Source organism: Corythoichthys intestinalis, chromosome 11, assembly GCF_030265065.1.
Source record: "Corythoichthys intestinalis isolate RoL2023-P3 chromosome 11, ASM3026506v1, whole genome shotgun sequence".
Classification (NCBI taxonomy): domain Eukaryota; kingdom Metazoa; phylum Chordata; class Actinopteri; order Syngnathiformes; family Syngnathidae; genus Corythoichthys; species Corythoichthys intestinalis.
In genome coordinates, this window is record NC_080405.1 from 43,479,072 (window position 1) to 43,491,941 (window position 12,870).

Genomic DNA, 12,870 nt, shown 5'->3' on the forward strand with positions numbered 1-12,870 from the left:
GATTCAGGGTGCTACGATTCAATTATTGAACGATGATCAAGGTACTGACGATGAACACGGTTATCACGATTATGACGATAATCGGTGCATCGTACATTACTAATGAGTAAAGTAGCCAAACAAATTTATGTCCATTATTTATTTCAAAATATCCTAATGATTGAACAGGAACGATGGAAACATGCGGAAAACACCTAGGTGACTTGAAGTTCCGCTCAGAGACCCCCAATTTGTCCAAATTTCAAAATTGTCCGATTTGCACGTGTGATACATCATTGGAAAGCTTAAAATCTCAATTTTCTGGGGGAAGAAAAATTTTGAACAGGAGGGCATTTAAAAAAAAAAAAAAATTTTTAAACAGCAAAACCCTAACTGGAGGCGAGAGCAGAATTAAAGACGCCACAATTTTTACGAGATATTATTGGGTACTTACCTTGTTTCGATCCAAAAACTCCATGTAGCATGTATCACCGAGTGTCAAGACACAGGTGTGAATGGCCACAGCCGGATTTATGGGGGATTTAATGGGTGAAACATGGTGATATAACAAGGGTCGCGATGCAGAAATCACAGACAGCAAGGAGTGGTTGAGATTTTCTTTTTCATATATTTACATATATGTTTTTTCAAATTTTCTTTGTTTGGATCAATTATTTATCATCTAACATATTGAGGAAAATGCGACAGTAACAAAAAAAATACAATTAAGCGATAGCTATGAGCTAGATATGCGTGACTTTTTTACAGACGCCAAATTTTTCATTGTGACGTAATTTGTTCAAAAGTTTAAAATATGCGAGTGAAAAATTTTTAAAAGTCGTTTTCTTTTTTTAAACTAAATATTAGACATCAATTAATGATTCTAAACTAAAAATGACAGACATTTTGAATAATAAATATAAATACTTAACTTCTTTTTATGGCTATGGTTGAAACAAAAGCGGTTGCGCGACATCTGTAAACGGGGGTTTTCAGGCTAAAACGGACAAATTAAAAATAGTTTGGGGGCTTAATGCGCCATGAATCTGCTATGGCTGCATATAGACATATTTTTCTATCAAACAGAACAGTTGTTTTGGCGTAAAATACTGCAGTTTCTTTTAAAGAGGAGTGCAAGAGCAGAAACTGCTTTTTCAGTCTTGTCTGTGTTTTCCGCCTCATACAACAACAAGCTGCCCTTGAACTGCTTTTTTTTCCCCTAGAAAGTGCAAAATCATTGACCATTTTAAAGGCAGTACTTATTTCTCAACATGCCTATACAAAACAATATGCTGTTTTTCACAAGAAGGTGAAAAAACATTAGCTGTTTCAAACAGCAGTACTTATTTCAATAATACAATACAATTTACACTGGTGGAATGAATTCCACATTTTCTGGAGACAAACAAAGTGTCTTTAGAAATAAGACTTCTTTTAACCAATATACTTTGTTTTCACAGATTTCTGTACTGTTTCGCATGTTTGTAGTGTTACCGCTGTACTTAATCCTGGTTTTACACGTTCTGCATCTGGAATAACTTTTGTACAACACCAAACAACGAACAACTTGACATGGAAATACAAGTCGCTAATTAGCATAGCGCTCGGCGCTAACTAGTAACATCTCAAAAACAACAACAATAAAAGGCTAAAGGGGGTTCATGTACTCACCTCGGATAGAAGGACACTGGACTGAGCAAAACACTAGGGACTTTTTCCAATTAACACGACTTGATACTACTGGTGGACAACTGAAAGACAAGGAGCAACGAACTATCCCTCTTCCCCTCTCACTCTAAAAAATAACTTGCGCACAGAAGCGCGACCGCCGGGTCCCTGCCTGTCTCATACACAAATTTAATTTTCCAGTCTTTTGATAAGGAGTAAATCTCTCGCTCAGTAACCGGCAGCATCCATCATAACGTTGTGCGTGCGTCCGTTAAAGGTGTCCAGGGGGCAGACGTGTCTTGAATTTCGTTCCGCTACGAGTGGCTGTCATAAAGTTATTAGGGAAAATCATCGTTTTTGAACATTTATGAATTGGAATCAAATCGTCACGTGTCGAATCGCGATGCATCTAATAATCGATTTTTTTGGCACAGGTGACAATAATGGGCTCAAACAGGTGGTGGGTGGGCGGTTACTCATGGGGTAAAGTTGGCCTTTTTCTAAGGTAGACTGACAAGTCTTTGAGTGTCATAATTATTGCTGATTCTCAGGGGGACAAATACTTATGAACCCCAGTAAATCAGAAATAAATTACAGTGGTACCTTGACATGCGATTGCTTCGACACGATCTTTTCGACAGCCGATGTAAAATTTGACTCGCCATTTGTTTCTACATCCGATGACATGTTCGAAATACGACGACATGACAGCGCCGCAACGGACGCACGGCAGATTTCTCTTCTGAGAGCAATCAACACAGGTTTCAAAAAGGTTGGTACAGGTGGTGAAAAAAAGGAAAAATGTGACGCTTACCATTGAAATGAAGATGCAAATTATATAAAAAATTAGGGCTGTCAAACGATTAAAATTTTTAATCGAGTTAATCACATCTTAAAAATTAATTAATCGTAATTAATCGCAATTCAAACCATCTATAAAATATGCCATATTTTTCTGTAAATTATTGTTGGAATGGAAAGATAAGACACAAGACGGATATATACATTCAACATACTGTACATAAGTACTGTATTTGTTTATTATAATAATAAATCAACAAGATGGAATTAACATTATTAACATTCTGTTAAAGCGATCCATGGATAGAAAGACATGTAGTTCTTAAAAGATAAATGTTAGTACAAGTTGTAGAAATTTTATATTAAAACCCCTTTTAATGTTTTCATTTTAATAAAATTTGTAAAATTTTCAATCAGAAAATAAACTAGTAGCTCGCCATTGTTGATGTCAATAATTACACCATGCTCATGGTGCTGAAACCCATAAAATCAGTCGCAACCAAGCGCCAGCAGAGGGCGACAAAAAACAAAAAAAACACAAGTAACAAGTGCACATGACGCTGTGCTGTCATTTTAATCTGTTTTAGTGGGGCATGTGCGTTAAATGCGTCAAATATTTTAACGGGTTAATTAAAAAAATCAATTACCGCCCGTTAATGCAATAATTTTGACAGCCCTGATAAGAATATGAGCTTGGGGTGCACATCCGTGAACTGCAAAACACGTTTGCCACATTAGAACCCGATTCGTTACATTTTTACAGGAATTATTATTATTATTTTGCTTTTCCATTTTTTAATAATTTATTTGTTTTGCTATGGGTAATTGCCATTTGTAATAGTATCAGCACTATTTATTAAGAATTTAGTGTAGGTTTTTGAGCTGTGGAACGAATTAATGGGAATTATAATGTATTCTTATGGGGAAATCCTGCTCGACACACGACTATTTTGTCTTACAAACAAGGTCCTGGAACGAATTGAATTCGTATGTAGCGGTACCGTTGTACTTAAAAAAATCATACAATGTGAATTCTCGAATTTTTTTAAGATCATGTCTCTGTGAGTGGAAATGCATCTACTGTATGATTGAAATTTCAGACCTCTACCTATTTTCTAAGTGGGTGAACTAGCAAAATCACAAGGGGTGCAAACACCTCTGCTCCTCACTGTATATCGTGAAAAGAAAACGGGCTAATTGACTTGAAACGTCTTAATTAAGTTCATACGCGATGGCACGAAGCAGCGCTCCAAAACTGTTGTCATTTTTTGTCTTTCAGGCGTGGACGACGAGCAGCTGCGACAGCTTAAGAAGCAGAGTCAGGTGAAAGGTCAGGCAGATTTCAGCAGCAAGACGCCTCACCTCATCCTCACCCTGCTGCCCAGCGACCGCATGGACAACCCGGCCAAGAGGAACCGCAAGAAGAGGGCGGCGGCGGCCACCGACGCGGCCACCTGCTCGCGGTACGACTGTCTACAACACTCTCCGCGAACATACACTTTTTTTCAGACTCGATGAACAATGCCGAGACTAGTGGTTTTCAAACATGATTGTGTCAAGACAGAACAATGTCATACTGTTTTGACTTCTTTTTTTTTTTTATTTAGTCTACACTCGCACTCTGGCAGCTTCGCGTTGTCATTACGATTTTCTTTTGTTATTTTCCCATAACCTGACTTGAAACACCCGTTTTCCTTGTGTGTTAGCGGTTCCGAGTCAGGTTGCTGTCTGCGCTCGCTCTACATCGACTTCCGGCGAGACCTCAACTGGAAGTGGATCCACGAGCCCAAAGGTTACAAGGCCAACTTCTGCGCCGGCAATTGTCCTTACCTTTGGAGCGCCAACAACCACTACAACATGGTGGGCTTCTACTTATCACCTTCACCAACACTTATTTGCAGTTCTATTCTATTCTATTCTATTCTATTCTATTCTATTCTATTCTATTCTATTCTATTCTATTACCTTCTATTACCTTCTATTACCTTACGTAATATGACAACAGAGCTTGAAAAAGGTACATTTTAAAGACACCAAAAATGATAGTTTAAATTAGGAGTGAGGTAAAGCTATGCACACTAGATATATTACTTATGACAACACATTTTAACTCATCTAACTATCATCTCGCTAAAAAATATATATATATATATATACACACACATACCAGAGGTTGCGTTAGACATGTTCGTTGTCTGTCATTTTGACTGACAGGGTCATAAAAATCCGGTCATAATCTATTTTTACCCATCACTTAAATTTTTAAAATAATAATGATGACATATTCAATAGTATTTAGTTTTCATTCATTTTTAATTAATATTGTAACGCTTGCTTGGCGGCGAAAAATTAGACACGGAAGTCGTGGTATTTTTCTCCCTCTTTTTACTCTGCTTCCCGCCAACAACACCAACAAAACAACAACTCCGCCCCCAAAGAAAAAGAGGCAACTATATAGACCCCAATCACCAACGTCACACAATGATCTTAATTGTGGTTGTCAGCCCAAAATCTTCTAACTATATATTATATGCATCTTACCAGATATAAAATGACTACTACATAGTCTGTGGTGATCGTTTGGTGCCCAGATTTCTTGTCGAATTACAGCAGTCCATCTCTCTCTCCTCTTCGGGTCTCTCAGAATACAGTAGAACTTCAAGTCTCTCCGTCTATCTTCTCTGTTACTGCAACCAACCGCCACACACGCCTTCACTATTTTGATTATTAATGTTAACGAGCAGAAAAACACGCCGTAATAGGAGGCATGTACGTGGCGGTAATGTGTAAACACGACGAGCTGACACACAATATTGCGGCTCCAGTCAGGGGGGCGGAGTTGTGACGTCATGTGATTGGGGTCTATACACAGGCGGCAATCTAGTCCACCAATTGGATGACGCGCTGGCACACCGGGTGCACCAATAAGAACCTCGCGTTGGTGCCGCCGCCAGACCCCGGTGACGCTACAATATTCTGACAGAATAGCCAACGACGTCATACATTAAGAGAGACAATAGCTAATTAATATGCTCACTCCCCACTAGGCCTGAACGATATTAGAAAAAACTATTGCTGCGATTTTTTGGGGGTTTGCGATATATTGCGATATTATATTGCGATATTAAAAAAAAATGTATATATATTTTTTTTCAAGAAATTTTCACAAGATGACTTAAATAGCTGTTTGGAAAGACTTTAGATGACTCACCATCACCACAGTGTACAGTCATCCCTTGTTTTACGCGGTTAATGGGGACCAGAACCCTTTTTTTTTGTGTGTGTGTGTGTGTGTGTGTGTGTGTGTGTGTGTGTTTTTAGTGCCCAATGTATTTATTCAGATTTAGCATTGGAAAGAGATACATATAAGACATGTTTTTTCTCACTTTTCCTCCCAAAGTGATTTGAAAAATGTATGTAAATAAATGTTTTTTAAGCACTTCAAATGTCATAATTATGATAAGTTTTAAACATAACTGTCCAACCAAATCATTTTTGAACAAAAATTAAGTACTGTTGCAGATAAATGCTTGGCTTTATTAAATGCTTCTGTTTAGCTGTGACCGTTGAAGTGACATGTAGAAATTTCAAACTCCTCATGATCACTTCTGGCATTTAAATGTCTCCAACGTCCCTACAGTACACACATTCATTCCAGCGGGGCATCCTTACAACTGTTTAACAAGTTAAACGATGATTGACAGATGCCCGTGTGAAGTCTGCTTCTTTGGCCAGATCAAAGCCATCGTTGTGCCGCAGTGACTGAGAGGATCAAAAGGCTGGGAGAGGGAGGGTAGGAGGCTGTGTGCAGACCAGAAAGTGAGGCGTATGTGGATCAAAAAAAAGAAAAACTATCGCACGTGCTTGCGATGGGACTATCGCGCACACGCACATCGCGATGGCGATGTTTAAACGATATATCGTTCAGGCTTACTCCCCACCCTGTGGTCTGGGGTGTGAATTGCAACCTGTCAAAATGACAGACGGACTTCAGTTTTTTCCGTCACCGTTTTAAAAAACCGGTCAACGACGGAAAATATTCTGTTAACGCGACCCCTGATACATACAGTGGGGCAAATAAGTATTTAGTCAACCACTAATTGTGCAAGTTCTCCCACTTGAAAATATTAGAGAGGCTTGTAATTGTCAACATGGGTAAACCTCAACCATGAGAGACAGAATGTGGAAAAAAAAAACAGAAAAATCACATTGTTTGATTTTTAAAGAATTTATTTGCAAATCATGGTGGAAAATAAGTATTTGGTCAATACCAAAAGTTCATCTCAAAACTTTGTTACGTCCCCTTTGTTGGCAATAACGGAGGCCAAACGTTTTCTGTAACTCTTCACAAGCTTTTCAAACACTGTTGCTGGTATTTTGGCCCATTCCTCCATGCAGATCTCCTCTAGAGCAGTGATGTTTTGGGACTGTCGTTGGGCAACACGGACTTTCAACTCCCTCCACAGATTTTGGCTGGCTAGGCCACTCCAGGACCTTGAAATGCTTCTTATGAAGCAACTCCTTTGTTGCACTGGCTGTGTGTTTGGGATCATTGTCATGTCAGCCACGTCTCATCTTCAATGCCCTTGCTGATGGAAGGAGATTTTCACTCAAAATCTCTCGATACATGGCACCATTCGTTCTTTCCTTTACACAGATCAGTCGTCCTGGTCCCTTTGCAGAAAAACAGCCCCAAAGTATGATGTTTCCACCCCCATGCTTCACAGTGGGTATGGTGTTCTCCGGATGTAATTCAGTATTCTTTCTCCTCCAAACACGAGAACCTGTGTTTCCACCAAAAAGTTCTATTTTGGTTTCGTCTGACCATAAGACATTCTCCCAGTCCTCTTCTGGATCATCCAAATGCTCTTTAGCGAACCCCAGATGGGCCTGGACGTGTACTGGCTTCAGCAGGGTGTCCGTCTGGCAGTGCAAGATTTGAGTCCCTGGCGGCGCATTGTGTTATTGATAGTAGCCTTTGTTACTGTGGTTCCAGCTCTCTGTAGGTCATTCACTAGGTCCACCCGTGTGGTTCTGGGATTTTTTGCTTACCGTTCTTGTTATTATTTTGACGCCACGGGATTAGATCCTGCATGGAACCCCAGATCTAGGGAGATTATCAGTGGTCTTTTATGTCTTCCATTGTCTAATAATTGCTCTCACAGTTGATTTCTTTACAGCAAGTGTTTTACCTATTGCAGATTTAGTCTTCCCAGCCTGGTGCAGGTCTACAATTTTGTCTCTGGTGTCCTTCGACAGCTCTTTGGTCTTGGCCATAGTGGAGTTTGGAGTGTGACTGACTAACATTGTGGACAGGTGTCTTTTATACCGATAATGAGTTAAACAGGTGCCATTAACACAGGTAACAAGTGGAGCCTCGTTAGACCTCGTTAGAAGGAGTTAGACCTCTCTGACAGCCAGAAATCTTGCTTGTTTGTTGGTGACCAAATATGTTTTTTCCACTCTAATTTGGAAATAAATTCTTTAAAAATCAAACAATCTGATTTTCTGTTTTTTTTCCACATTCTGTCTCTCGTGGTTGAAGTTTACCCATGTTGACAATTACAGGCCTCTCTAATCTTTTCAAGTAGGAGAACTTGCACAATTGGTGGTTGACTAAATACTTATTTGCCCCACTGTATGTAAGCTATTTCTAATAGGTATATAGGCATAAGTGGGAAAATAATGTACATTGACGTAATTTGGAATAATTTTGGAATAAAGATAGAAGTTGAAAAAGATATACTATTGTTTAATCAAAAATGGCTTTACTACAAATAAAGTAATCCTCACTTTGTTTTTGAACAAAATTGGAATAAATAAAAGCAGCATTTTTAAATTTTGGCTTCAAAATGTCAGTGAGGTAAGACCATGAGACAGCTGGCGTATGGCCACATTGTTGCGTTTGCCTGACGTACACGTCCGCTCGTGTCAAATGTACAAACTTACAGACCGTAGAGAAACTATCGGTGCCAAGATTAGCGATCAGGCAGCATGGACTAGGATGTCAACATATTTACACTTACAAGTGATTCAAATAATAGTGGGTTTTGCACCTCACATTGCTGATTTGTGTGCACTCCACCCCACCAAATCACAACTCTTTATGACCCCCACCTCTCCTTTTTCTCCTCGGCATCAGGCCCCCCACATGGTGTCAGCCGGAAATACAATTAGCTAACGATAGCACTACTAGTATATTCATGGTTAGTGTAGCCGTTTAATGTTCTTGGAATTTGACCTTTTAGCCAGATCGTTGGAATCACGCCAGCCGAACCGCCAGAACTTTGCTAGCGCAATTTCACCGACCCGGGCTGGCGCAATTCCAACAACCCAGCCAAAAGGCCAAACTTTTTGCGTTCACCTTAGTTTTAACCCCTTGTACTGACATTTGGCCTTTCGTACTTCAAATATAGATTACATGTTTTTCATTAAGTATAATTAAATGCCTTTTTATTATATTGAGTGTGTTTGAGTAATACGAACAGTCAAACAGTGAATATGGGAAAGGATAATATTCCCTTCAATGGATTTTTTGTTGTTGTTTGTTCTTTTCTTCTGTTTCTCTCTCCATTTTTCTTTCTGTCTCCCCATAGCCCCTTCCTGCTCACTGCTTTTTCCTAATAAATGAAACACAAGAAAAAATCACACTGGGAGTATATCATACTCCCAAATGATAAATTCAAACTGTTCAGACCAATGGGACACTCAGATTTCCATTCTCCGTGTCAAGCAGCTGAACAGGATAGGTTTTAAGAAGAAAAAAAAATCAAATGTACAGACTTTGTTGACATGCACAATGCAATGAAGTTGACATTCCAACTTTGCGGCTGCTGGTTTACCTCAAACTCGTACAGTAAATGGCCTGTCACCTTTTATGGTCGCAATTTAACATCAAGGAACAAGCAATATGCGGTAGGCCTCGTCGGGCACACATCGGCAACTAGAAATTGATTTATACACCTGATATTAAGACGATAATCATATATAATAGGATCAATTGGATTGTATCGAAAACTATCATATCGCCATACTGTGAGATAATCTTTATGCCTTGTATCATTCATTGCAGTTTTTTTTTTTTTTTGTGTGTTAATTTTCGTCTTGGTCTTTTGGCTGAAAATACTTTTTGGTCTGAGTCATCTTTTAGTCATTTCAAAATGTGTTTGTTTTCATCGAGTTCTAGTCAACGGAAACTCAGACAAATTTCGTCTAGTTTTAGTTGGCAATTACTCAAAATGTTTTTGTCTGTAAAGTTCAAAAGTTTTAGTCCAAAAATAAATACAAAAATGAAGGTTTGCAACCATTTTGAATGAATATTGACAGACGAACACATAATTGTAATGTCTACAAGGACATCACAATTTCCGTGGTGATAATACACACTCAGCTGGGAAACAGCCCACTATTTTCAATGAATTAAACCCACCTAGATGCCACAAACTGTATGGGGAAAAAAAAGTTAGCATTAACCTAATGCTAATATGAACATGAATGCTATGCTAAAGGTACAACTTAGATTTGGTGTGTGATGATTAGTCAGTACAGATCTTTATTAAAGGCTAAAGCGACATTGCATATTCTCCCTTGCTAACATAAAACAAATCTAAATCTAATCTCGCTAAATGCTAACGCAATCGCTATGCTAACACTACAAGTTCCATTTAGCCTTCAAAGGGATCCTCGGATAGAAAGACTTAGAGTTCTTAAAGGATAAACAATATAATGAGTTAAAATAATTTGATATTGAAACCCCTCTTGATGTTTTCGTTTTCTTACAATTTGTGAAATTAGTTCAACTTGAAGGTCGCCATTGTTGTTGACGTCGCAGGGCGGTGACGTCACATGGTTTAGCCGCCGGGCTTCCAGAAAATAACTCTAGCGACATAAACATGTCATCTGTTCAACCCTTTCAATTTGAACCCGAGAGGAACATTAATGAGCATGACAGCACTGTCGATATTTGACAAAATGAGCAGCAAATGAAAAATGAACAGGAAAGACGGAATGAGACGAGATGAGAGAAAGGGGAAAAAAACGGTGTTCTCCCAAAAGGTGCTACACCGGCAAAACGAATTTGACACCCGAAGTACTACCTTGCGCTTTCAGCTTGTTTTATTTAGATGCATACAGACAAAACATACTAAAGATGCCTTAAGAAAATACTTAAACCATAGACTTCATAATTTATTGACATGACGCATTCCCCATTCACTGCGTCACGCCTTCCCGAAGGGGGCCGTCCAACACTCCGCTTCATTTATTAGCAGTCGGTCACATGCAGCGATCTAACGGCGGATTTAGGTTGAAAAAGTATGAAAGCTGTACTGCATAAAAAGAAGAATGATTGTCTAAAGACTGATTTGTTCGAGCAAGTAATTATTATATTTTTCGTACCATGCATGCATTTTGAAACGTTGGGGGAAAAAATCAGTGAGATTGGCATGATACTTCACAATATTTACGTAAAATAAATGCTGCATGCACGTTTTTTTTTGCTTTTAACCAAGAATCAAGACTCTTTTACGGCCATATGTATAAAGAATTCAGGTATTAAGAAATTTATTCACAAGAATTTTCAACGAAAAAAAGCTCTTTGTTTACATATGGCAGCCGCTAATTTCCTTCCTGACGAGCCTCATCGTTCGCAATATATACGTAAAATAAATGCTACCTGCAGATTTTTTTTTTTGCTTTTAACCAAGAATCGAGACTGTTTTACATCCATATCTATAAAGAATTCAGGAATTTAAGCATTTATTCACAATAATTTTCAATGGAAAAAGCTCCCTGTCTGTGTTTCCACTCGGTCAGCTTTGACGGAGATAGGCCCCCGGTGAATCGGCCCCATGTCCTGTCAATACATTATGAAGTCTATGACTTAAATGTAGTAATATCAAATAAGGGTGCTTCAAATATGGTACGTAACCAATGTGGTCAACAGATCAACAATCTGCTTTAAAGCTACCACAAGAAAACTCTATGCTTAGAAGTATGAGAGGAAAACACATGCAAAAAGTATTTTGAAGTAATGAAAAGGTAAGACTCAATAAAAACACAAATAGTAAGTACTCGCTCCTTTTAACCAATGAGCGCAAGTGTTGGACGTCTCGCCGTGTAGAAGGAATTGCAGTAACCCAGTAGTATTCGTCGAGTGACAGTGAGAATCGAAGTCATCACTGAGAGCGTCCGTTGCGTGCTTAAAACATGGCGCCCTCCATCGGTCAAAACCATAGGTGGAGTTTGACTTTTAGGGGAGGGGGGGCACAACATGTTGATGACCCCGAAACGCAGTGTCAGCAATTAAATTAACTTACAATAATATTTATAATAATAAGCTGACAATGAGCGTTTTTTTGTTTCCCATCATTCTTGAGGGGAATTCTTAATCAGGCTGTGTCAAGTTCAGAAATAGATCCTTAGGTAGACAGTGAAATGCTAGATTACGTTGCCAGTCACCAAAATTGATCTAAAACTAAACTCCTTGCCCTTTCTTTTATTAGGGGCTTGTCCTAACACAGAAAGGTACCGCCCTAAAGGGAGGGGGAAAGCAAGCTGGAGACACCCATGTGATTTTGATTGGCTATGTGTGAGCATGTAGGCGGAACTAACTAAATACACGTGTGTAAGCAAAGGCACTTAGATAAAGTGGTCAGAATGACCCAGACACTTCAGTTATGCAACGCTGCGGCCATGGAAGATGTCCTCGAATGGAAGATGACCTCGAAGGTCTAGGCCAGACATGTCCAAAGTCCGGCCCGGGGGTCAAATGCGGCCCGTGGTCAAATTTCATCCGGCCCCCAGCCTCTGTCATAAAATCAATAACATCTGGCCCGCACACAGATTTAATAAATTGGTCAGCAGTACTGCAACCAGCATATGAAGTAGCTTACACACGAAATGCTGCTCCTCATTTACCCACTAAAAGGCAGCAGCACTTTAACCCCTTATTGCCAAATGTATCACATTTGATACACTTAAAATTTCATGATTTTTTCAGACTAATTTAGAATTTTGACATTTCTTTTTGGAAAAAAAATGATGGCTGCAAGTCAACACATGCATCTGCAGGTTCCATAAGAAAAAAAAATACACACATTCATTTTGAATTTTTCTTTCATTAGGACCTTATTTTTCAAATTTTGGGATTCTCTGATAGTTGCTTCATATTGCAGGTATTTAAGGGCTAAGCAACATTACTCCGCGTGACCCTCGACTTCCAATTTTCTAAAATGGCGACAATCAACAAAAAAAAGTTGACTGTGACGGCCTACACTTCAAGGATAGGTGGAAATTGGACTATTTCTTCACTAAAATACGCAACAACTGTGTCTTGCCTCATTTGCAAAGAGACAGTCGCTGTTTTTAAAGATTTCAATGTGAGGCGATTTTACCAAACAAGACACGCTGACATGTACGACA

General features: G+C 39.0%; 1 protein-coding gene across 1 annotated transcript in view; it reads left to right on the forward strand.

Moving 5' to 3' along the window:
• tgfb5 (transforming growth factor, beta 5) overlaps positions 1–12,870 on the forward strand; it is a 44,261-nt gene that overhangs the window by 21,315 nt on the left and 10,076 nt on the right. The window contains exons 5-6 of the mRNA XM_057851142.1: positions 3,728–3,911; positions 4,155–4,308. Of these exons, the coding sequence (XP_057707125.1) occupies positions 3,728–3,911; positions 4,155–4,308 (338 nt within the window). The remainder of the gene's footprint in view (positions 1–3,727; positions 3,912–4,154; positions 4,309–12,870) is intronic.